At 41.8% G+C, this 25496-nt stretch overlaps 3 protein-coding genes across 3 annotated transcripts in view; 1 reads left to right on the plus strand and 2 right to left on the minus strand.

Annotated features, from left to right (window-relative positions):
* Positions 1-9708, minus strand: part of dnah1 (dynein, axonemal, heavy chain 1) — a 31199-nt gene extending 21491 nt beyond the window's left edge. Inside the window, 26 exon segments of the mRNA XM_060857882.1 lie at positions 53-216; positions 374-514; positions 869-1048; positions 1197-1302; positions 1673-1794; positions 2412-2576; positions 2735-2947; positions 3242-3495; positions 3576-3774; positions 3880-4035; positions 4158-4299; positions 4469-4551; positions 4930-5049; positions 5233-5458; positions 5582-5775; positions 5896-6046; positions 6173-6471; positions 6545-6756; positions 6842-6999; positions 7392-7638; positions 7946-8107; positions 8251-8383; positions 8513-8684; positions 8784-8958; positions 9356-9437; positions 9505-9708. Coding sequence (XP_060713865.1) covers positions 53-216; positions 374-514; positions 869-1048; positions 1197-1302; positions 1673-1794; positions 2412-2576; positions 2735-2947; positions 3242-3495; positions 3576-3774; positions 3880-4035; positions 4158-4299; positions 4469-4551; positions 4930-5049; positions 5233-5458; positions 5582-5775; positions 5896-6046; positions 6173-6471; positions 6545-6756; positions 6842-6999; positions 7392-7638; positions 7946-8107; positions 8251-8383; positions 8513-8684; positions 8784-8958; positions 9356-9437; positions 9505-9708 — 4460 coding nt within the window.
* An 8503-nt stretch (positions 9709-18211) lies between these two features.
* On the plus strand, positions 18212-24406 carry si:dkey-202e22.2 (netrin-4). The gene is made up of 10 exons (XM_060858648.1): positions 18212-18535; positions 19314-19723; positions 19861-20208; positions 20536-20662; positions 20748-20936; positions 22248-22464; positions 22684-22811; positions 22940-23008; positions 23185-23355; positions 24092-24406. The coding sequence occupies exons 1-10, from the start codon at positions 18481-18483 to the stop codon at positions 24226-24228; spliced, it is 1851 nt and encodes a 616-aa protein (XP_060714631.1). The 5' UTR covers positions 18212-18480; the 3' UTR covers positions 24229-24406.
* A 500-nt stretch (positions 24407-24906) lies between these two features.
* The window catches only part of chchd4a (coiled-coil-helix-coiled-coil-helix domain containing 4a), a 2058-nt gene continuing 1468 nt past the window's right edge, over positions 24907-25496 (minus strand). The window contains exon 3 of the mRNA XM_060858649.1: positions 24907-25496. This exon is cut by the window's right edge and continues 90 nt beyond it. Coding sequence (XP_060714632.1) covers positions 25249-25496 — 248 coding nt within the window. The 3' untranslated portion in view covers positions 24907-25248.

Consider the following 25496-nt stretch of genomic DNA (forward strand, 5'->3'; position numbering starts at 1 on the left):
GCATTTCCACCAATATACACTAAATATATAAAGTGTTAAGTTTTCTCCTGACCTGAGCTGGCTGATCCACTCAAAGTCATTAATGCTGGCCACAGCTTCATCCACCAGTTTGGCAACCACGTCTTTAGCATGTACCTCGATCACAATGAGAGCAGAGAGAACGGCCCTCTGATTTCTGGTCAGACTGCCTCGCACAACCTGCACCAGGTCTCCCAGCTACAAACATACAAACACACACATCAACACATGCTTATACACACACTTCAATTCAATCCAGTTTTGCTTTATGATCTATTTAATAACCTCTTTTTCTGTTTCTCTCTCATTCTTTTCACACATACTACACAAAATAAAAACTGGATTCTCTTCATACCTGTTTCTGGAGCTGAGGATACAAGCGCTCAGTGAGGTCTCCCTTCTCGAGAGACTCCGAAACCTCCGCAGTCCAGAAAGTCTGGCATCCAGCAATCACCACCTGCCCTGGCCATGACAGCACCCACTGTGTACGGGGTTCCTAAACAGAGCAGAAAACGAACTATTTATCATTTCTGAATAAATATAATAGAACCCAATAAAACAAGATGAGTTACAAAAAAGTAAATGAAGATTTAGTTTATTGCATTGTTCAGACATATGCTTCAGAAGGAAAATTTTCCTATTTGTAGTTTTGGAAAAGAAAGTAGAAAGGAGTAGAGAAGAGATGTCTTTCACTAAACAAGTATTAGTAATATAATAATGAAATAAATAACAAATTCTATAATTATCTAGTAATGCGCTATATTCTAGTTGGTGTTGGTTGACCTTTATTAAGATCAAAAAATGTTGAAAGATCTCAATACTGAATAATGTCGGTCACTAATAAACTGACCTCTGGATAAACTTTGAGAGAACGCTCGATATTGTCACGCAGACTCAGCTTCATGGACTTCTCTACATCACACAGCCAGTCCTCTATGTTTCCAGTAGGCCGCACGGAGACGGACAGCTGGACTTCCTCTCCCTCTCCGGAGTACATGTGTGTGATTTCCAGGTCAGGTTGGAACTTGAGCTGTACATTACAGAAAGATTTTTACAATAAATAAATAAATAAACTACAGTCATATCTGATAGAGCTTTAATGTATTTGGTTCAGCTTATTTAGAATAACTGATGTTCATTCGAGTGTGAGTGTGTGTATGTGTGTGTGGCAGACTGACCCGTGCAATATTCTCAAAGCATTTGCGTAGATGGGGCTGCACTGCTGTCGGGTCTTTAGTCTGGGACAGAATCTCTAACAGCTCGTCATCAGACAGAAAATAGAACCTAGAACCGAGGAAACGGAAATATCGGGACATGTTGGCTCTGACTTCATAACTGTAAATACAAGTAACTAAATATCTTAAAGTAAATGACCCTAAATTAACAGTGTCAGTTTGTATTAACTTGCTTATTCTTATATGCCTTGCTTTCTATATTAGCAGATCTTTCATATGGACTTATATGGTGGATACTTGCATAATCAGGTTTTCTGTAAGGAAAGTATTTTCCTATAGAAGGAGTCTCCAGTGCTTTGCAACAGTTATTACTGAGTTATTAAGTTGATTACTAACTTGCCACCTCATACTGTAGATTATTTTCCTATAACGGCAAGTTTTACTCCTCACACAGTGATGAAGACTAAGGGATTGCTGACCTGGGAAAGGCTCCACGTTTGGTCTCAAGGTAGTCACTCAGCCCTTTCTGCACCTGCTCCAGCAGCTTGTTACATTCTCTCAGATTATTCAGCAGACGCTGATCTGGGCAAAGCTCAATTACCTACACAGATCATACAAAGAATCAGACTTACACAGGCTTAACCATCTAATAGACAAAAAATAGCTGAAACACGTACACACACATTCAACAAACATATCGTCGCTGTCGGGCGGAAACCTCGTATGTCCAAATTTGGTCAATTTCATATTTTTTCATATATCGATGCTATTGGTCAGTCCCCACGTGGGTCTGTTATTTTTACAAGTTATTAACCAATCTAAAGTCTTGAAAATAGCTTGAGCGCAAATCTCATAACTCCATTGGACACTTCAACTGTCCACCTCTTCCTCACTCCGTGGGAGAGCTTCACGGCATATTTCTCCTCAAGAAGAGTCGCAACGAATCAACACGTCTTCTGAGGTAAATGTCTTCAAAACACTGGGCTCAAAGAAAAAAATCTTGACCCCTGCTAGTTCTGGTGCTCGTCTGAGGACAGGAATTTAGCGCAAGACAATCCACTGCAACGCGGACTAAACCCTGTGCACTGCAGATAAGGTACGCGTTTTTTTAATTTCCTGAAAAATAACGGTTTGGAGATACGAGGATTCCGCCTGACAGTGACGATATCCTGTATAAAATTCAACCTCAATGGAAGATGCTTTAGAGCCCAAGATCACCTGTCTGTTATCGTGCGCAGACTTCATCACTTTAATCCACGTGCGCTCCATGGTCTGGTATCTCTTCCCCTCGACAGGCAGCTGTTGGTTGATGTCGTCTGAGCTGAAAATGGGCTCCAGGTAGAGCCAGGAGCGCTGACACGTCAGCCACTCCTCCAGCACATCCTGCCAACGGGAGTTAATTAAAACCTGCCCTGAATGTACTGTAGATATCAGATGCACAAAGGTGGCTATAAACGTATTTTGTCAGCTGAGACCTGATTGTGGATAAGATTAGAAATTGGTTGGATGGTAAATTAAATATACATTATGGATCGTCATACCTGAGTCATCCTCAGCTTGCCCTCCCAAGCACCGATTCTTTCCTCAAACGGCTTCTTGTAGGGAGAGAATGACATGCTCTGGGTCATCACGATGTGGTCGTCCAGCAACTGGGACGCCTCGTCAGGACTCTTCAGAATGTAGGTGCCTGTCTCCTTATATGGTAAAACCTCAAACTTGATCAATGCCCATTCGTTTTGCATCTTAACCAGAGCCTAATCACAAACGAAAGGACAATATTCATTATTATATCAATGAGTTCAAACTAATGGTAAGAATACATGTAAATGCTTTAAAGAGAAAAGAAAATAATCAATCATATGGCTAAGCTTTACAGTACGTCTTTATCATTTTATAGAGAGAGTCTACGGTGTAACAGCTGGTCAGTTCTCTAATAAATTACTTTTAGATTAACTAAGAATGTATATGATGTTTATGATTTGCTTAGTTCACTGTAAAGACAGAGGTCTAGAGGTCGATCTACATATTTCTTCCAGGTTCTACATTACCTGTTCGATGCCATACTCTTTGCCAGCAATCTCTGCAATGTGTGCGATCTCATCTACATGCTGAAGCAGGCCGAGCTCCAGACAGCGAGAGAACGTAAAGTTGGCTTTGGGCATGACGTTCATGTTGAGGCGCTCTGACAGCTGGGTCCAGTGGCGGCTGCGCATCCCCGGATTCCTCAGCGCCTGAATCAAGGGGATTTGCGGCTGGAAATTCTCGATCATGCCACGAACGTAGGAAGCCACATCCTGACAGGCTGAGAAATGAAACAAAAATAATAAGAATAGCTCTTCTTCTAAGTATATCTCACACGTGTTGATATACTGTTTTACTTACATGGTATGTCTTTGAACAGTTTAATACACTTGTGCATGGTCTTAAAGGCATCGCTGACATTTCGCTCCAGCTGTTCTGCGTCAATAGTGGACAGCGGGTCATTTAGCCAGCTTTCATGCCAACGTTGCCAATCAGACGTGGTCGTCCACAAGTCCCGGAAAGGCTGAAATTCTCGACTAAGCTTTTGCAACCTGTCATACTGGTCCACATAAAATAAATGAATATTAATTATCAATCTGTTTCTTAGCAAACTCTAGATTAGTGAAAACTGTGCTGTGTTATCTGTCAAGGTTTCAAAACATACGTTAGTCAGAGGGAGGCCAAAGAGGCGCTCACGGTTGTTGTAAACTTGCGCCAATGACTGACACTCCTGCAGCTGCTTCGCAACCCGACGCACTTCATTCGCCACTTCATGGGCGTGACTGATGTCCATATAAACAGAAAGACCTGCAACCACTATCTAAAACACACACATACACAAACACACATTAACGAAGTAACTCTCAAAAAGCCTTCTCTCTTTCCTGCTGTAATAAGAATTTATAAGAGTACAGAGAACCACAGGTGAACAGGTGCTCTGACCTCTAAGGACTCTAGACGCTCCTGTAAATTGCTCTGGTCAACCACCTGGACCTTTAGGAAGCGTTCTTCACCCTCTTCATGCTGTATGCGCACACCTTCAATTTGACTAAGGATCTTATGTGGCCAGGCCACCGCTGTCCATCTTCGTATGACAAAAACATGTGATTAATATAGTACTCATACACCAAATCCCATTTTTTTACTATGCATATTGTGTATGTTTGAGCAAGTGTATAAGCGTATGTTCGAGCCTATGCCATCATGTTTGATCGGTAAATATAAATTATGCTTTAGAAAAGAAGGCAGCGTACTTTCCACTGAAATCCTCATTGGAGAGATTGTAGAAGAAGTCATCTATCAGCTCATAGTCAACCATGGCTTTGGACACGAATTCCTATCAATACATTTCGGCATTAGGAGACGCACATGGAAGAATATGCATCAGACACACATTATAGACAAGAGTTTAGCATTAAGAACTGCAAACGGCATTAGAATCAAATATATATTAAGTGATAACATAAACTCAGGTAGTGGTTTACATGGCCATGTTTACTTAGTCCTGTGGCCTGGTGTATTGCTCCCTTTGTTATTCTGTATACAAATCAGTTTTTTCTCAAACGGTATATAAAATAAAACACGTATAATTCTTTGACTTCTGAATCTTTTGTAGACCTTATAAAGAAGGCACATTTCAGTAAAGTGACTTCTGACATTCTGGAGCAATTTAGTAAAGAAAAAAAAATCTGTTAAAAAGAAACGTCTCTTATACTTCATGAGCCTTCAACTGATCCGGAATCTGCTTCATCCATTCCCTCTGTTCTGCCAGCTCCTCAATGCTGTTGGGCTTCTCATACAACCTCCTACTGATCGCCTTGCACTCTTCACATGCCTGATACACACGATATAATAATTTAGATGAAATAAAAACATTTTTTTCTTCAAATCGCATCCTCTAAAGTCACAGCCTTTAATTTATGGGTTCACCAGCTCAAAACACACTAAACCTTCAAGACTATGGAACTTCAGGGCTGAAACTGTAAACAAGTATATTGCGTAATACTATGAAACTTGCCTCCTCCATTTGTTTGCGAAGCCTGAGAGCAAGGCGTTCGATCACGGCGTTAGCTAAAGCGTGACGTTTATTAGCGAGGCTCTTCTTCACAGCATCTACGTTCACTACGAAGGGCCCGATCACGATATGGGAGGGGAGGCACTGTTCCAAAATTTCTTTCTCCTTTAGGTGCTTCTTCACCTCCTCCTTCACCTCATGAAGAGTGCTGTTCTGCTTACTGTAAAGACTAACATACAAATGTAAATGTTTCAGGAAATGAGCCAGACATTTTTAATCAGCTTTTAGACTTTAAGGCTTTGAACCCTGTTGAATAAAGCAATAGAACAGAATTAGAAAGTGAATGATGTACTCTAGGAAGGTGTTGACATCAGAGTTGTGAAGCTCGAGGTAGCATTCGTATTCACGGGCGTAGGCTTGGAGAGGAAAGGTGGCCTGGCACAGAGTATTGCCCAACTTCTCTCTCAGCTCCTGCACCGGTGGCTCCCACAGACTTACTGACTCCAAAAGTGGAACACCACTAATAAACAATTTCTTCATGACCAACTAACAGAGGGAACCAAAAAACACCCACGAAAAGGTTACATAGATAACATCTGATGCTGCGATGTAATAATTTGAACCGTTCTAAATCACATCTGATCGATGATGTGTACTGTAGGTAACCTTGTCCAGATGAGGGAGCTTATGAGTGGACAGGATGCCTTTGTCTAATAGGCTGATGACAGACGTCTCAAAGTTCTCTAGCGGGGTGCTGTAATGGACCCCAGTCTGGTCCAGGACCAGGTCCACAAGAAATAATGGGGTCTTCTTCGGTCTGTAAACACATCATTTGTTAAAGCATGTAAGGATTATTGTATGCAGCGTGAAATAGGACACCTTTGTACATGTTCAACAAACACCTGTAAGTAACAATAGTCTGAACTAGAGCCCTCTTACTCACTTGTAGGGACTATGGATGAGGTCAGAACCCCACTTGAGGTCTGGAGGACAATGCAGCACACTGTGGCAGGCTTCCATGATGAGTTGAGACAGGCTGCTGAGCGAGTCCTGTACCAAGAATCGCAGGGAGTCCTGTAGTTTGTAGCGTATTTGTGTCATCAAGCGACACAGCTTGGACATGCAATACACCTGCCAGCACGACTCGCTTAGATTGTACGAGCCAGGACCAACATCGCACAGGTTGAAGTGGATCCTGTTACACAGATTTGTGACCCAGGTGTCACGCAGGAAAAGCTGCACCTAAAGGGAGACAAAACAGGTTCAGTGAAAAGCAGTAAAATATCTTAGTTTATATGTTCCTTTGTGTTGTTACCTGTGTGTGCATCTGTGACTGTGCCAGCTCAAACTCTTCCAGGCGTAGAGGCTTGATAAAGGTGACATGGAATAGGCTCATGGCTGCCACCCTGTTACATTCAGCCTTAACGTTCGACAAAGCAGAGATCACTTCTGGTTTAGTGAGCAGAGAGATGAAGGTGAATTTGGTACGGTTCTTCTCAAATGGGTAGTCCGGTACAGACACGGCACCTATACATGTGTTCCGCAAGAGAAAGAGTGTCTATAAATGTATGTCCAAGTGTACAAACACACACACACACACACACACACAAACCTTTGTTAGGGACTTTCTCTGGTCCTTTCTCAGGCAGTGTGACGTAGGAGAACTCTTTGCGGTTGGCCTGCACAAGCTTATCAAAGGTCATTCGGTTCATGGTACGGGCGTAATCCAGATGAACCTCTTTCTCTAGTCTTTCCATGCACTGCTGCAGACTGGGATTCAAACACACACATAGCAAACACACATTACAGTTATTCTACAAACAGCACACTTGTATACGCATTTAGAAAATCTGCTGTAATTGCATGCTGTGTAACCAACATGAATAAAATTTCTAAACATCTTATTGATATAATTTTACAATGTAAGGAAGCATAATATGGTTCGGTTCAGTCATAAAAAGCTCACGGTTCCAATTTACAAATGATATTAGGCTCATATTAGTCTGCAGAAATCATTAAATATCTGAATCATGTTCATAAACTGGATCTGTGCAATCGTAAGGAAATATGTATTTTTTTTTTTTTTACAAAAAAACCATCCCTGAGACCCCATGTTGGTGTTATTATTAAATCTGTCTGTCTTTTCTCTCTGAATGACTCACAAGGGGAATCGGAGTCCTGGTGTGCTGAGAGTGATGGTTTTGATGTGCTGGAGGCTGGTGCACTGCATGGTGGGGGTCCCGCTCCAGACTGGCATGCAATCTACAGACAGATGGTAGAGCAGCAGAGCCTCGGTGTTGTGCCTGGCTCTGTAGGCAAACTGGACCATCTGAGCAAAGATATGCGGGTCCTCAGCGCAGAACTGCAGACGGATCCGCGGAACCCAGTATTGATTCGACTGCAAAGGGCCTGAGAGGAACAGGGAGAGAGAGAGAGAGAGAGAGAGAGAGAAAGAGATACAGTCAAATAATCAATCAGATAATTAGAGTGACATGAAATATGATTAATGCAATTTTTATGCAGATAATAGACAATTTGAGGTGAAGCAATGAAGCAATTTGAACCAAATGCTAACGAAATAAAGTATTAGGATTAAATGATTGACAGGTAGATACATATGCCACCTTGTCATGACTGCTTAGATACTGACCTTTAAATGTCCATCCTGTAATCCTATTACAGGATTTACTAGATTGTTTGACTCTTTGACACTTGCCTTTGTTTATTTGTGCTCCACCTACAACTGGTCTGCCGTTGCTGTCTCTCACACAGCCATTATGATCTGCTTTCTGTACCATGTACTGCTTCTTCTCCGGGCTGTAGCCTAAAACCCCAACATACTGCCATGCATAAATCGGAGAGCTTCTCTTCTGCTCCTCTACACCTAAGGCATCATAAGGCGTAAGAGAGAAAGAGGAAAAGGGCAGAGGCACAGTTCTTTGATTAAGGACTGCACAGATTCAGTTTAATTCTTTATATCTGCGAGTAAAATGCTGTTACTGGCTTGAGAATGGTCTGTACCAGCTGACACGGTATCATCTGTCGGCAGGAAAGCTTTGGCAGGAATGGGTTTTTGGTCAGTCGAGCCTTCCTCACGGCCCAGCGCTAGCCAGTCCTCAGGTGTGCGGCAGTCAAACTCCTCATTATAGAATATCTGGAAAGACGTGAATGAACCCAAACACACACAATAAACAGGTCCACAGATGCTAAAGTGTGCTACAGTAGACAAGCAATGAGCATATTATACATCTAACCTCTTTTGAGACAGTGTTATTAGTCTTACCTCCAGGGGCAGGTAGTTACCAACCGGTGGGCTGGGGGTTGTTGATGTAGACGGACAGGAGCTCTCTGGTTGATCCTTACTGCTTGTGGGTCTGGGTACAAGCTGACTGGAATCAATGCCAAGGTCAGCCAGAATCTGGGCGATGTCAAACTTCAGATATTCGCGTCTCCGCCTAAAATAAAAGTAAATAAGGGAAACATGTTTAACACAATCAGGGCAACTTATTATCAATTAAAAACTTATTAAAAAATCATTCTGCCATGGCTAATACTTCTCAATCTCGATCTTGCGGGGCCAGTAGCCACGTGAGGATCTGTAGGGCAGCTGTACTTTAGGTGTGTAGGCGTCTGAGGGAAAGTCTGTCTGCTGCAGTTTCTGTGTGCTTGGGCCATGTTTGTCCTTCTCTATGATACCGAACAGGTCAGTGGGGGTCTGGAAAGTGTTTACTATGGAGAAAGAAAAAATAGCAGATCAATATTGAGTGGATAAAAGCATAAAGTTTCAGATCTACTTCTATCAAATAACCCTATGTTTGCAAGCTTATCTTTTTTAAATAATTGTGTAAAATGGTGCAGTTTTTTCTCCCGCATAATTCCAGCTTTATGGTACAAACAAGGCCAGTGTACGAACTGTTAATGCTGTTTAAATCTGAGTGGAATTACTTAAAAAGGGACTTTTTTTTGACACATACATGCATTTTCTTGTAAGGAAGACCGCTATTATTATTTGTTTGCTACATTAGAACGTCACATTGGATGTGCGTAAGTGGTAAATTGTGATAATGTACTTTTCAATCATTTCCTTCGACTGGTTTAATACAGAGAGACATTAAACAGTTTTTACCTTTTGGGGTGTTTGAGTCACAGCCCGACTGCAGTAAACTCCGCTGGGTCACTGAACCCTGTTTACAACCATACACATCACACTGAGTGTCACTTATTAATATTCAGTAAATAAAACCATATCCAACAACAATATCCAAGAGAGTAAACAAAGGGTTTTTTTGTCTGTTTGTTTCCTTGTTTCCTTTTTTTTCCCCAGTGTTTTGCAACTGGAAATGATTAAGTACATACTGAGAGGCAGTGGTACTGCGGTGGAGTTGATCTGTGTTCTCCAGGTCTGGGATCATCAGGAGGGTGTGGAAGAAAGCTGCCAAATCCATTAGGATCAGTGTGATTGGGTGATTTAGAGTCCATTTTTTATAACATTTAGACTGAAACGGGAAAAATACTGAGAAAAGAAACAAGAAAAAAGAAAGTTTTCAGGTTACAGTGGGTTGAAAATTATACAGATCATCACTAGGAATTTGAAGACGAATTAAAATAACTAAAGTTTTTAAAATAAACCTAAACAACATGCTACAAAATAAATTGTTTAAATAAAATGAATAAAGTACCACTAGCATAATGTGGCTAATAGACTGTAAGCTTTAATTAGCCGGATTGACGACGCTTAATTAATTAATTAACTAATTCATTAATTAGAAATGTATTCAAATTCGAAACATATGCACAACTAAAATGTAAAAAAAAAAAAAAATGCACTATTTTCTCAATATCTATCAAATCATACCTTTATCACTTGTAAATATTATAATTGGCAAATAATCTGTTGTTAATGAACTTTTCAGTCTTCCGGAAATCTGTTGTCAAGTCGGAACTCCAGACACGGCAACAGTTGCTAAGGACGTACCATTCCTACCGCTGAGGAGGGTGAACCGGGTGAAACCATTTCCTCGGTAGAATGGGGGTGCATAACATCTGCACGATTAGTGAAATAAGTATTTTTCTTCAATCGTGGAAAGCAGTCAGATGTTTAAACGATTATTCATGAAATGACTACGTGTATTGTCGCTAAAATTGTTAGCACCCTTCACGAAAAAATATTTATATTTAATTTTTTTTTTGTGATATAAAGTATAGGTTCAGCTTCACCTAGACAGAATAAACAGCTTTTTTTGTTTTATATTTTTAATTAATGTGATTAATATGTGAATTATTGTTGTTATTGAACTTTTCATTCTTTCAGAAGTCTGTTGTAAAGCCGCGACTCCAGACGTGGCAACAGTTGCTAAGGACGCTGAGGAGGGCGAGCCGGGTGAAACCATTTCCTCGGTAGAATGGGGGTGCATCATGTAAACAGTTATATTTAAAACTTTATGTAAAGTGTGGTTGTGATATAAAGTATAGGTCCAGCTTCACCTGGACAGAATGCCTAGCTTTTTGAATATAAATATTTAATATTTTTATTAATGTGAGTAATAGGTGAATTTATTACATGTGAATCCACCAACTTTCCCAAAACACTATATTGAAATGTCTAATATTTATTGATATACAATATACTATAATAGCTTTACATCATTGTAATACATGTTAATTGTATAGTAATGATGGATAGTTTTTATTTTTCACTCCACTTTATTTTTTCCATGCTTTAGTGTGCTTCATATGGGATTCTCTAACCTGTAGGTCAGAAGGTCACGTGTGACTCCTGTCACATTAAAGACACACACAGGGTAATGACTGAGAAATTATTAGGAGTCTTAGAAAGCATGTGGAGGACAGGAATGAGTTGACAGGAAGTGGATTCATCTAACGAGACTTGATCAGCCTCACGGTTTCAAAATCCAACGCACCGGTGATGCATTGGTATTAAACATGATGTAGCAATGGAGGTTTGAAGCTTGTCTGAAACTGAATTCTTTAACTACTCAAAAATCTAACAATGTAAACAAAAAAGGGTTTAGCTGCCATGTTGAAACCACAGTGTCTTCGGCGTTAGAGCTCGGAAAATACTAGAACCCACTCTAGTAAAGCAGGAATGAGTTTGAGGAACCTGCTGCTGTGTTGAAGGCCAAATAAAGGGCTAGATCATGCACTGTATACACACATCTGACTGTATCTCACCAGCCTTGACCTTTTTTTACTCTTTTTTCCACACTGGTGTAATTTTCACTAAAACTTCAAAGTGTCCCACTGGAGCATGACTGACATCTCTCTCATTTCGGTCCTAATCCTGATTTCATTCGCTCCCCCGAGACCCATCTGTACTGATCTGTAATGGAGGAAAAGAGAAGCAGCCTGTTGAAAATGGTGTTATCAGGGGTGAAATCTGTACAGTTCGAGTGTAGCTCCAGGCCTGTGCTATTTGTCATTAATTACTGACATGTGTTCAGGTCTGTTGAAACGATGCGCTCAGAGCAGGAGCTTGTATGTTAGTGGGTCGCTGTATCAGAAGTGAAAAACACATGTTTACAAAGTCATTTCTAATTCCCATCCCTGTCACCATTTTAATCTCTCTTTACCGCCTTAGAAGTCTATTTTAGCAGCGCGTAAGAGCGGTGCCGGAGGTCGTGCCTGCTTCCACATCGTGAAAGGGCCACATAAAACTTTTACAGTTGTGGCTTTTGAGTAAATTTCAATCCTGATAAATCTTCCGAAAATGTCTTTTGGCAGCTGAGTCAAAATCGCAGATCACTAAGCTCCTTTGTCTATGACAAAACCCATGAAATGCTGTTAGGATTAGTCATTTGAACAATTTATAGTGTGATACTGACTCAGAATGGCGTCAATCAAGTTTCATTTTCCTTTATTTCCAGCAAGGATATGGTGAAAAACTCATGTGGGTCACAACAGAAACCATTTATTCTGTAAAAAAGAAAATCTGTGTCAGATCAAATGTATGTGTACAGTATGTGCATGACCATCCTGAAGCTGTATCCTGTACACAATACGTACCTCACTGTCTAACCATTTAGCTAATAAATCCTTACGAAATGGACTTATGAAGTTTGCACATATGGTATATAAAAATGTACTGCTTGAACTCATTTAAGTCACTGTTTATGTAATTGTTTTACCGTGTATGAATTGCAGTTAAATAAATGAATTAGGACAAAGGAATTTGTATAAACTGAAACGCTGGGTTCAATAAAGCACCTCATAAAACATAAATCAAGCTTTTACGCAGCGTACGATACTGAAGGAATTTGAGGAAGGTATCTGTAACTTGTTTTTGTGCCAAGCAGTTCACATGCTGACAAAATGTATTAATTACATTTATACATGTAATGTTGAGTGTTGTGTATGAGCTGCTGGTTCAAATGCTTTTCCCTGAGCCCTGGAGGGAAGTTAAAGAGCTCCACCGTTATACGTGTCCATGATCTGTGCTTCTTTATGGCTGAAAAATAAACAGCATCAGAGCAGTGTTTGTCAGCTAAATTCCAGCACGCTGCCGGGCTTCTGTGTGTTTTATGAGTGAATGAGAGAAATCTGACTCCCTGTTACTGTGATGGCTCTGTTAAACCTTTAAAAGAGGCATCTGTTAAGGTTCAGGCTTTAAGAGGTGAGGGGATATTTAAGGGCGGCCCTGTGACCTCAGAGAGCCTAAAGTGACCAAACGGGTCAGAGTAGGATCCAGGTGGACGCCGTAGGATCTTGTAAAGAAGAAAGGGAAGGGGTGTTAGTTCTGATTGTTTCTCATTTAGGGTTTTAGTGGACAAAAAGTGAGTGTATTAAAGAACAAAGATCATAAAAATCACTGAAAAGCTCAGGGTGATTCTGATATGTATATCTCCGAGTGCATTCATAAATGAACTGATACGTGTGTGTGTGTGTGTGTGTGTGTGTGTGTGGGCATGTTTTTATATCTTGATGAGGACCAAATGTCCCCACAATTCCAAGTATCTCTGACAGTTTAGACTTTTAAGAACAAAGCATTTATACTTATTTTAAACTTGTTTTTAATTAAAAGAGAGAAAGTCTTACAGTGTTACTTACAGTGTTACTTACAGTGTTAGACTCAGGTGAGGCACAGCATAAATAAGCTTCATCACTATTTATGTCAATGTGAAGGTCCGTACAATGATAGTAAGACAAGCACGCGTGTGTGAGGAGCGCTAACACGACGTTTCCATTCGCGGTCAGGTAAACTCGTTTAACATACACTGAGGAATGGCTGGGATTCATTCAGCAGATTTATGAAGCACAAATGCTTCAGCACCCCAGCAGAGTAGCCAGAGAGCCAGTCAGGATTGCACTGTACGAAGGAGTGCAGGTTTCCTCTGAAACATTTTCAGGAACTCGAGAACTCCACTGAAGGAAACAGAGCCAAATATAATTTCCATGTCTCTGGATTTTGTTCTTAAACCACTCAGTGCTGAGTTTTGAGTGTTCTTCCCATGTCTGCTTGGTTCCTCTGGATGTATCCTCACCTCTTGTAAGCTCTGGATCTATTGTGACCCCACTCAAAGTTTAAAAGTACTCAAACACACTTTAGACGTAGTTTATCATTGTCTTTTTGGATATTTACAAATCATTTGTCTTTACTTCTGCTGCATATCTGTAACAATCCTTGCTTTTCCTTAGTCAGCTCTCCTTGTTTGCACAGATGTCTTAATGCGTGACTGACGTTTTAACAATTTAGCTTGTTAGAAAATGTGGGTTTGTGTTTATTAGGGTGGTTGTTTTTTTTTTTACATTACACCAAAACATTCTTCACATTTTACCTTCTTATTGGTTAATTATTTTAAAATTTAAAAGGGTTTCACGAGCAAGCACATGTGCATGCAGAGACACACACTCATATAGTCATATACACACGCACACACACACTTTTTGGGCTTTGCACTACAAGGGAACCAAGCTGTCAAAGTGCTTCATCTGGACTCGATCAGCAGTGGCCAGGCTGACAGCTTGATCTGTGTCATTAATTCTCTCAGATCAAAGCAGTAAACTGAACGTATTACCCACACCAAAACAGCGCTCGAATACTTCTCTTACACACAGGCAAGGTTTTTTGCCAATGCAACCACTCATAGTCACTGTAGGCATCTCATCTACACACACACACACATTCAAAGCCCAGTGCTGTGAATTGCTGAGAAGTGATGCAGTCTGTTTCAAGAGAGTTCAATTTCTTTCTTTCACTGAAAACTGTAATGCAATCATGTAAAAAAGAAAAAAAAAAGAATAAAAATGAACTGTGTGTATAGCAGAGAAACATTAAAAAAAAGAAAAACGGAGCAACGACTTATAGAATTGAATATGAATAACCTGAAGGGGGCACGGTGGCTTAGTGGTTAGCACTAGCACTTAGTCGATTCCCGCCTCCGCCTTGTGTGTGTGGAGTTTGCATGTTCTCCTCGGGGGTTTCCTCCGGGTACTCCAGTTTCCTCCCCCAGTCCAAAGACATGCGTGGTAGGTTGATTGGCATCTCTGGAAAATTGTCCGTATTGTGTGAGTGAATGAGAGTGTGTGTGTGCCCTGTGATGGGTTGGCACTCTGTCCAGGGTGTATCCTGCCTTGATGCCCGATGACGCCTGAGATAGGCACAGGCTCCCCGTGACCCGAGGTAGTTTGGATAAGCGGTAGAAAATGAGTGAGTGAGTGAGTGAGTGAGAGTCTGTGGTCTTGATTTTTATAGTTTTTTCAACTACAACCTCTGTATATGTTGTTAAGCCGAAAATGATTTTAGTATTATATATAGTAGATATAGTAGTATATAGGCTCCCCGTGACCTGAGGTAGTTCGGATAAGCGGTAGAAGATGAATGAATGAATAACCTGACATGAATGTGAAATTTCATTTAAAGCATTTTATTACACGTCCTACTGTGTACGATTGTGTACATTTACACATGTTACATGTGGTGTGTTTTATACTTTTTATTTCTCAACAAATGATTTGCACACACTGTATAGCTATTATCTCATTTGGAAGTAAAAAAGAAATCTGATTTTACAGAGTAAATGGGTGTAAATGGGGATTACATCCATGACGGCCTAATTCAAAAACGCTCCAGCGTTCATTGGCTTGTTGTTGAACTGTTTACACTTTTAGATGACCAGAGGTCACACTGAGACAAGACATCTGTAGATTTCTAATAGATGTCATCATCCAGTGAAAATGGACAATAGACTAGATTCGGTCTGAGGGGAGAATTAAAAATGGTGCAGATTTTTGCTTTTCCTTAAATTGTGCTAAAATTCTGCAGTAGTGCAATTAATAAATTATATTAAAAATAACAAACATTGGGAGAGCTGATCATTTTCTTTCATGTTCACCTGTTAGTTCTTAGGTTAGAAAATAAAAGGGCAGGAACGACATTCAGGAATGAAAAGACTGTGATATTTGTAAGATTAACGGTGTAACCGGTTGAAATTAATTCATTATTTTGGTCATTTTGGTCACATTTTAGACTGATGTGCATATACAGAGGAATTAAAGATTCCTTGCTCCAGATGCCCTGGTCTGGAATTCCCTCCTCAGCTTTGTGTGAGATCCTCAGATCTTTCTGAAGAACATATCATGATCAAAACATGATAAAAGCAGCTCATCCTGTCGATTCAGCATCCACACATTCTACAGTATGAGATCTGGGTTTGTTATTATTCTGCCTTCATTTGGCCAATGCAGAACCAATCTCTTCCCCGGTTTTACTGTAATGAGCTGCTGAAAAAGTTCCCAGCATGAGGTCTGGCCAAATCCCAACTGTTTTTTCTGCACAATAAATCCTAGACAATTACCGCCACTTCAATTAGGCTTAGAAATGCGATTCAAACCAAAACGAGCTGCCAAATATAGACGCTGGTATGCACACGTGTTTCACGTTTAAGACGTTACAGCTCTTTAACGTGTTTCACCTGAGGAGCACATGCGCCGGCCGATAGAGGAGCGTACGAAGAGACTGTATTACACACAAACAATAAAAAGGGGTAGAAATTTATCACCGTTCGATTAAAAAAGACGAATGGGTTAAATGTCAGAGCTCTGGATCCTGGAAGGAACACACGAGACTATACAGAGGTTCTGTGCTGACATGATGGTACTAGAACAAGGATCTGTTTCTGATGGAGACTACAAAGCACTTCTGTAAATCATTGTGGATAAAGGCCTCTGCTAAACACTGTCAATTTATATAGATAGAAAGCCACAAGAGGTGAAAGACAGCGTCTACACCGAGATTGATGGAATAACTAAAATAAAAGTTACATGGAAGCGATGCTCAGGTTGTATAAGGTTGTATAACCCTATGCATGATTGTGTGCCAGTATATTCACTATATACACACTTATAGTTTTGTATAGAGAGCAACAGATTAGGTTGTGTTTGCCTTTCTGATTTACTTCTAGTATAAAAAAAATCAGTGAGAGAAAGTAATCCATTTTTATCTCACGATACTGTACATCACATGCATTTTCTTAATCATGTGATCATATGTTATGGATTGACTAAAAATAGTGTCGCTCAAAATGCCACACAATCATCTGGTTGAGAAAGAAAACATAGGGTGGGCGAAAACAGGGGACACATTTGTCTCTCTCCCTGTTAAAGATGCTAAGACACACACACACACACACATATTCCAATGCCAAAAAATAAAAACTCAAATCCTTCTCCTCCTTTCATACAGAGTCCGAAAGAGCTGACAGTCTCTAAATCAGGCCTGCACACGTGCAAAGATCAAATATTATCAGCTGACGCACCATCGACAGGATTAATGCAATCTCCCTTAAGGATATCCGTCTCACGCAGCCTGTGTGAGGCAGTGGAAGGGGAGCAGACACACAGTGCTGGGTGAAGATAAAGGAAAGTGAAGGATAGGAAATCTTTCGGTGTGGTTTACGGCCTGGACACGAGCCAGACACCGAGGAGCGAGAGAGAGATGGATGAAAGCAGGAGGCCGGGATGCAGCAAAGCAAAATGGCGGCAGGGGGAAATTAATGGAGAGCAGATCTACAAGAGAAAGAACATAAACGAGTTTTAAAATTTGAACACAGCCTGAAGGAGTTTATGGAGTTCGAAGAACAAGATGATGAAGGATTTTTTTCAAATGAACACCTCCAGAACACCATCGCAATCCCTCTAACAATATAAATGATTTATTTTGATGCATATTATGAACATATTATTACAGAGAGTAATCCAAAAATAATTCAATTAGATGTTAGGTGAATAAAAATAGACCCAGAAATGCTTGACTTTTTATTGGTGGTGCAATCAGTCAGCCGTAAAGAGCTCTGATGAGACTTTACTAGGACGTTCCGTGCCTGTTGCTTTTACTCTCGGTCATAAAACGGGAAACCACAGCGTGTGTAATGTTTAGCGATGAGGTCCTGGTCCTCACGTCCTCAGCAAGAGGTAGAAGTTTTCTGTTGGACATGTGGAATTCGTTTTAAAGGGTATGCTTTGAGAAATTAAACTCTATCCAACAATCCAAATTTAGTAGCAAGAGCACGTAGGGTTATGAATTTAAAGAGCCACTTTTGGCCTTTAACCCACAACAAAGCTATAAAGACAGGAGTTTAAAGACATGTTCATGATGATCAGGAAACTTCATGACTGTGGAATGCGTCTGATGTGAGATGGGAATGCATTGGATCACAGGGCACCGTGCACGTGCGCACACACACACACACACACACACACACACAAACACACCTGAGCTCAGGATCAACCCCTGGATGTGTAAGTACCTGATGCGCCACCATGCTGCCTAAAAGCATAGTTTGGTACCTTTTTTGTGTGCGTGTGAAGGTGTGGTACTCGGTTTGGGACACACACACACACACACACACGGTATCTGTGTCTGAGTGTGTGCACTTCGAGCTCGTGTCCTGTATGAGGCGCTGTACTCAAGGTTGTACACAAAAGAAGACGCATCTGAAAGAGAGTGCGCTTTACAGGAACATCTCGCTCTGCTCCTGTGTTACATGATTCGTGTTGTTTCAGCACGGAGTCCAGCGGAAGGTCCGAGGAAACGGAATAAGCGGATTTTAGCAGGTGTCCAGAAGATCCGGAGCAACGAGTTCAGTGAAAAATCTGCGCTAAGGTCTTTACTCTGTGACTTTATCCGCACTGGGCGCACATGAAGGAGGTGATGAAGAAGAGGATGAAGAGCGCTGCTCCGGTTGTGCTGTGATTTGTCCCGGTTTTACGCGCGCCAGTTCGTTGCGGGTCTCGAACATGCAGCGGCTGCGGGTTGCGATGCTTTTTCTAGGATTTCTGCACGGCGTGACAGGTGAGGAGATCTGTCCTCTACACTGAGCTGCTACTTTATCCTGCCACTCTGTTAGAGCCGTAAAGCTGTCTCTGCTCCTATGCACAAAAGTATTGGCACCCTTCTACCGGTCCATCAGGACCACGGCTGGGTTATGGAGAGTCTCAGCACAGCAGTAACAATAACAATGACATGTTAGTGTATATACTGTATGGTGATGAAGACACCCTTATACTTTATACACCTTTTTTGTGCTTTATACCCTGGTCAAGCATATTCTTATTCATTATTATTGTGTAATGTAAACAAATCATGTTTATATTCAGTAAACCATGTAATCATTATGGCACTACATTTTTATTGTGTTAAAGAAAACAGACTAAATCTCATTAAAATTTTTGACGTGAGCTCCAAGTCTGAATCCCCTCTAATGCCTGTTAGAGACACAATGCAAATCTTCTTAACCTTTGCCCTTTTCATCTCGCCCCGTGACCTTTGTTCATGCGTCCAGCTGCATTTTCTCTGCACGTTGTTGTGTAGCTGTCAGTTACATTAATGATCACCGGAGTGAATTCAACACAGTAGCACAAATACCTCGCATTGCTTCTTGGCGGTTGTGGCACTGAACACAGTAATCGTTTTTTTGACATGATCCCAACCCATAATTTCCTCCCTGGCTGCTTCTAGCCGTGTAGAATTACATAAATGGGTTTCATTTGCAGCCAAAGTTTTATCTCAGCATCAATCATTAGTGTGTGTGTGTGTGCATGTGTGTGTGTTTGATTGTCACTTAATCCAGCCTCGAGATGTGTGGGCCATGCCTGCAGCCCCCCTGTGGGCAACCTGGCCAGTGGCAGGACTCTTCACACACAGTCAACCTGCTGCTCCAACAGCTCTCTGATGGCAGACGATCCTTTTCTCCACCCGGACACGTGGTGGGAATCGGGGGCCACGGCAGCTGGAGGGGATGAAATCCGTTTGGACTTGGAGGATCGTTTCTGCCTGACCCATGTGGTGATGGTGTTCCGCTCACCACGTCCCGCTGCAATGAGCCTGGAGCGCTCGCAGGACTTTGGCCGCACCTGGGAGACACTGAAGGTCTTTGCTGAGAACTGCAGCTCTGCTTTTAGCCTCCCTGATGACGTTAGCCAGCAGGAGGCACTTTGCACTTCGAGATACTCCGGTGCCATGCCTTGTACTGGGGGAGAGGCAAGTTGTTGATAAATAGAAACTGAGATACCTGAATTTATTCATAGTGCTCAATTTTGACTTGAATTAGTAAATCTTTTCAAAACTGAACTAAGCTTTATTCTGATCAAAAAGATCTATACTTGCTTCCCCTCCAGGTGATTTTCAGGTCCATGGTTCAGGGCAGAGGGATAGATGACCCCTACAGTCCTGAAGCCTTGTCCATACTGACCCTAACTAACCTGCGCATACGCCTCCTGAAACACCATCACTGTACTGCTTCCCCTTTCACCACCTCTAAGGGGGAGCGCAATGCTCCACAACGAGCACCCAACCTCCCAGTCTCACCCACAGTTCCCAGACAGACACATCATCACTCCACACACTCCGAATCTCCTCTTTACGCCATCTCCTCGCTCCTGGCACGAGGGACATGCCTGTGTCATGGACATGCAGAGCAGTGCCTTCCTACTGGAGGACCGGACAGCCTACAGAGCAGCGGCGTGGTAAGTTGAATAGAGAAAGGAACAAGTGCTCCAATGCAGAAAACAGATCAATTTTGTTTATTATGTTAATCCTAAGAGTTCAGGTTTAGTCTTGATCTGCATCCTATATACTGACAGGCCGTGTAGGTTGTCGTGTTGGGAAGAAGGGTGAAGCTTTAACGTCCTGCTTTGTTTGGGGTTGGAGCTCATTTCTGGGCTGGATAAATGTAAACGGTTTAGAGGCATGATAAAAAAAAATCATTAAAATATAACAAACTCTTATTTGTGATTGGTTTATAAGGGCAGATAGAAGTTCAGAAGTTCATCTGCATAAATGTGTGTGAACAGGTGCAAGGCAGGTGTGTGTGCACTCACCACACAGCAGGCGTTCACTGTGAGAAATGCGCTCCGCTCTACAACGATCGGCCCTGGAAAGCAGCCAACGGCAGCAGTGGAGAACCGAACCCCTGTCAGAGTAAGTGCCCTACCTGAGTACTGCCTAGAAGTTGGTTATGACCGAGGAGTCCTTCACATTTTCTTTGCTTGCTCTTTCTACCTAGAGTGTGAATGTCATGGTCATGCAGAGAGCTGTCACTTCTCCAGGCGAGTGTGGAGCTCCACAGGTGGCACCAGCGGAGGTGTGTGCGATGACTGCCGACACAACACCGCAGGCCGGAGGTGCCAGCGCTGCCGCCCTGGATACCGACGCCACCCGGGTCGACCCCTCGACTCACCTCAAGCCTGCACACGTAAGTGAGAGAATCAGGAACTCTTTATAATGTGCAGAGTTCACAGGAATAACAAAGTTCACCACATACATGCCACGACATGCAAAATACAATGCAAACACATTCAGTACCATCTTATGTGCAAAACCATGCATCTGACCTTATTAAACAGAGAAGTGTTTAATCAAGTGCTGAAAAGTGTAATGTCTAATCGTAATAACATAGGATTAGGCCTTTGGCACTTAATACAGACTTTGGTATTTCAGATAAATATTGACAGTGAAGAGGAGACTCGTAGCCTTAGGCTTCAGGATGAAGGACATGCGAAGACCTGCCTTTGTTGATTTGATATCAGTTTCGTATAAGGAACACAAATTTATAGCAGATATATATACAGTATAATGATTTTTATATGCATTTACAGAATTTGGACTTACTTAATTTACAATTAGACTTGCATGCTTTATTTAAGAAAAATAAATTATTTGTGAGAAAATATTCAAATCAATTCAAATTTATTTGTGTAGCGCTTCTTACAATTGACATCGTCTCAAAGCAGCTTTACAGAACATAAACATAGAACAAAAGGTTATTATAAAGATTAATATAAAGATTAATATGATACAAAAATTCAGGATTAATATTAGATGTATTTAAATGTGTTTGTATTTATCTCTGATGAGCAAGTCTGAGGTGACTCAGGTGACTGTGGGGAGGAAAAGCTCCATTGAATGGTAAAGGTAGGAACCTTGAGAGGAACCAGACTCAAAGGGGAACCTCATCCTCATATGGGTGACACTGGAGGATGTGATTATACATATACAGTGTGACAAATGTAGTATTGATGAGGAGATTGTTGTCCTCAAAGACCACATGGAGTTGGGAGTCCAACTGGAGCTGGTAAATCTCTAGATGCCCCAGGATCCTCATGGGGTTGGGATCATCTCAGTGGAGGTCCAAAATCTTCATGGAGGTCCAGTAGACCTTTTAGAGGATGATCAGATGTTGCTGCTTTACAGACATGGCAGCAATCATAAAATATCAGCAGAGAAAACTTTCTTACCTGTGGAAAGTTAGTGTTGGGAATTACAAAATGTTTCACCGCCCTCTGCAGGAGGAACCGTGACATTACATTGTCACTGTCCCTCCCTTTAATGTACAGATTTTTCTATTGGAGAAAATTAGTGACATGTCTAAAGTGAAAATAGTTTGCACATTATCTGTCTGATCCGTGCACTGGATCCTAGTCTTTTAGTTTGTTATTAAATCGATGACAGAGAATGTCCGAAATGCTAAATATTCTCCATCAGCTGGTGTTTACTCTTACCCCAGGCTGTTGGTGCGACCCGGTCGGCTCGGTGTCAGTCAGGACCAACGAGGAGGCGCTCTGGTGTCACCCCAGGAGCGGGCAGTGCCACTGTAAGCCTGGTGTCGGGGGGGCGAGCTGTAATCACTGCCTGCCTGGTCACTGGGGCTTTGGACTAGAGGGCTGCAGACCCTGCGCCTGCCCTCTGACCTGTGACCCTGTTACAGGTTACTGCTTAGAAAGGTGAAAGTCTTAGAAGAGAACTCATCACTTCTCTTCGTTTATCTGTTCGTTAACAGTTGCTCCACTTTTCAAAATGACTGTTTATGACACAAGTGATTCATGTATAGATTTTTTATTTTTATTTATTACGCAGGAATAAAACCTCTCTTATGTCATCGTGGAAAAGGTTTAAGCTTTAACTTGGACGCGTTTTCTCGACGTATCTATTTCTCTTTCCAGCAAAACCATCGGAGAATTTCACAACATTCCCCTTGGAGGTAAAATTCCTGATTTGACTCACTTCCACCAGCACGAGGAGACCAAGTCGTGGTCCAACGAGCTCAGTGTCTCTGCCCTGTACTACTCAGGTGAGATAACACACTGAATCCAGCTGTGAATCCACACTGAACGTACATAAAAAGTACTGACAGCCTGTAACCTTCTGAAGTGTGTGTTTTTGTGTGTGTGTGTGTGTGTGTGTGATGCTACTTTACAGAGAAATGTACCTGCAAGGAACGGAAGGTGAAGAGTGTATCTGATTTGTGCAGGATGAAACATCCTTATGGTAAAATCAGACACGTTCCAAAAGAATGCACAGTAAAATAAATAAAACATTCACAGGAAACTTTAAGCTTATGATATTCTGCATAATACCTTTTCTTTTTGTATTTATTACATACTCACCTTTGTGTTTTGAATGCAGTGTGAAGACTAAAGCGTGTGCTCATCTCTCCCGTGCAGTGATCAAGGCCAGCGTGCTGTCAGCTCATGATAAAGGCACGCACGCGGTGGTGCAGGTGAAGGTGAGGAAGGTGCTGCGCTCAGGTATCGTGCTGCTGTCTCAGGGCACACACAGCCTGTACCCGTTGTCCTGGACCAGCCGCGGCTGCACCTGCCCCGTCCTCAACCCAGGTACTAGAACTGCATGTTACTGTAACTGACTATAAGTGCACAGAATTGCTGATTTATTAGTCACGGTAGGTACAGCTGAGATCCTGGAGCTACACAAGTGAGACAGACATGAAATATTTGCCCTACTTTGTCCACAGCGTTTTACATTATCTTATTTTATAAAACTGAGCGGTTGAGGGTTAAGGGCCTCTCTAAAGGGCCCAGCAGTGGCAGTATGGTTTTCCTGGGTTTTTGAACTCACAATCTTCCCATCAGTCCAATGGCTTAACCACAGAATATCTGAGAAGGGATGTGGTAGGTTAGTGATTAAGATGTTGGACTAATGATCAGTTCAAATCCCAGATCCACCAAGCTGACACTGCTGGGCCCCTGAGCAAAGCCCTTAACCCTTACCTGCTCAGGTGTATAAAATGAGATAAAAATGTAAGACGCTTTGGAAAAGGGCTTCTGCCAAATGCCGTAAACGTAGAACAGTTTTTTATTTCATGTAAAAGTGACACAAAATGATGTGCAAAAACTTTAACCCCAGCCACCGTCTCTTTATGAGGAAACTCTTTAACTGTATCTATTGTATAAAACAGATTTGTTTATGATAGGTTTCTGAGCCTGTTTATATCTGGAACAGAGTGAAGCATGAGGAGATGTGGAAAGTTATGGAGAGTGTAGTGAGGAGTGTGTGATGGAGGCCTTGGTGTTCAGGGATATTTCTAAAGTACGTTTGTCCACCCGAGTCCAGGAGCAGAGTACCTGCTGGCCGGTTCAGAGGAGGCAGAATCGGGTCGTCTGCTGGTCACCATGCGGAGTCTGGTAGTACCGTGGACCGACGCGCTCAGCTTTCTGGTCTCCGAAGCTCTGCGGCAAGGCTGCTTATGAGAAGAACGTTCCGGAAAGCCACGTATACACAACACTGAAAACTAGGACTTCACAGCTGGTTATGTAAAGCCTGAAATGTTAACCGAACTGTAAAAATCTCCCGTAGTGAAGAAGGTCAGAGCACGTGGAGTCGTGACACACCCTGATACACGGCTCAGGGCAGCTTATTTAATTGCTTCCACCAGCTATTACAGTAATACTTGAGATCCATTTAAACAAGTGTCCATTCTGATATTATATTGTTTTGTTTTTTAACCAGTTGATTCATTTTCCTTCAGTCAATGTTAAATAGTCTATTTTTGTAAACTTTTAATAAAAAAAAAAGTAAGAAACTCACATTCTGTGTCACAAACACATACTGAACCGACAAACAGGGATCGTTACCATGGATACCGCTTTCTTCCTCGGATCGTCTATTTTACTTGTCGTTGGGCTGAAGATTAACTAAACTATAATTTGCAAGCTTACAGGTTTCAAGAAGGCAGGTGATTTCTCATGCACCTAAGACGATATACTGGGATCAGACATCTTCAGCTACGGGACAATCATTAATAAAGAAATAATCAAATGAAACACACACACACACACACACACACACACACACACACACACACACAGGTTTCACTGAGGAAGCTCTCAGAGACAATGTGGATAAAGACAGCAGTGTGAAATACTAGCTTCTGTTTTTTTGGGGTTTTTTTTAATCAAGAAAAGCACCTAAGGACGATTCAGTGCAGACGTAGTCCTTTAGACATGAACATTAATCATCGAATCTGATCAGCAGGAGCATTGAAAACTACAAGTTTTCTTTACACGGTTTCTTGTAGGATGTGTAGTACAGGCGTGTGCACTTATCCAAGAGCAATAATTAGATTGCGTGATTAGTCATTTGCATTCCTGTCTTCATCTTCGTCACATCTTGTCTCCTTCCTCCTGAGCCCGGCAGTTCAGAGGTTGAAAGGCTGTGTGTCAGTGTGTGTGTATGAGAAAGAATGAGAGAGAGAGAGAGAGAGAGAAACATTAGCTCGCTGCAGGTGTCTCTGTGCTTGCTGCTGCTTCCTCCGAGCCTGAAACAGATGCAGAGTCACTGCTGTGGGACTCAACAAGTGTGGCAGCATCGGAGGGGGCGTCAGAGGGGGCACTCTCGTTGTCGTCGTCCTGTGGGTAGAGTTCGGGGTATTTCTGCATGCACTCCTGCATGCCGCGAAAATAATCAATGCACTCGGATCCCTTCACCTCCTCCTTGCTGTAGTGAAAACAGGAGAAGG

This window comes from Tachysurus vachellii, chromosome 22 (genome assembly GCF_030014155.1).
Source record: "Tachysurus vachellii isolate PV-2020 chromosome 22, HZAU_Pvac_v1, whole genome shotgun sequence".
Taxonomy (NCBI): Eukaryota; Metazoa; Chordata; class Actinopteri; order Siluriformes; family Bagridae; genus Tachysurus; species Tachysurus vachellii.

Coding starts and splice junctions, on each gene's coding strand:
- si:dkey-202e22.2 (XM_060858648.1), top strand. CDS start 18,481: ATGCAGCGGCTGCGGGTTGCGATGCTTTTTCTAGGATTTCTGCACGGC. Junction 20,937..22,247: donor CTCACCTCAAGCCTGCACAC/GTAAGTGAGAGA, acceptor CTCTTACCCCAG/GCTGTTGGTGCGACCCGGTC. Junction 23,356..24,091: donor CTGCCCCGTCCTCAACCCAG/GTACTAGAACTG, acceptor ACCCGAGTCCAG/GAGCAGAGTACCTGCTGGCC.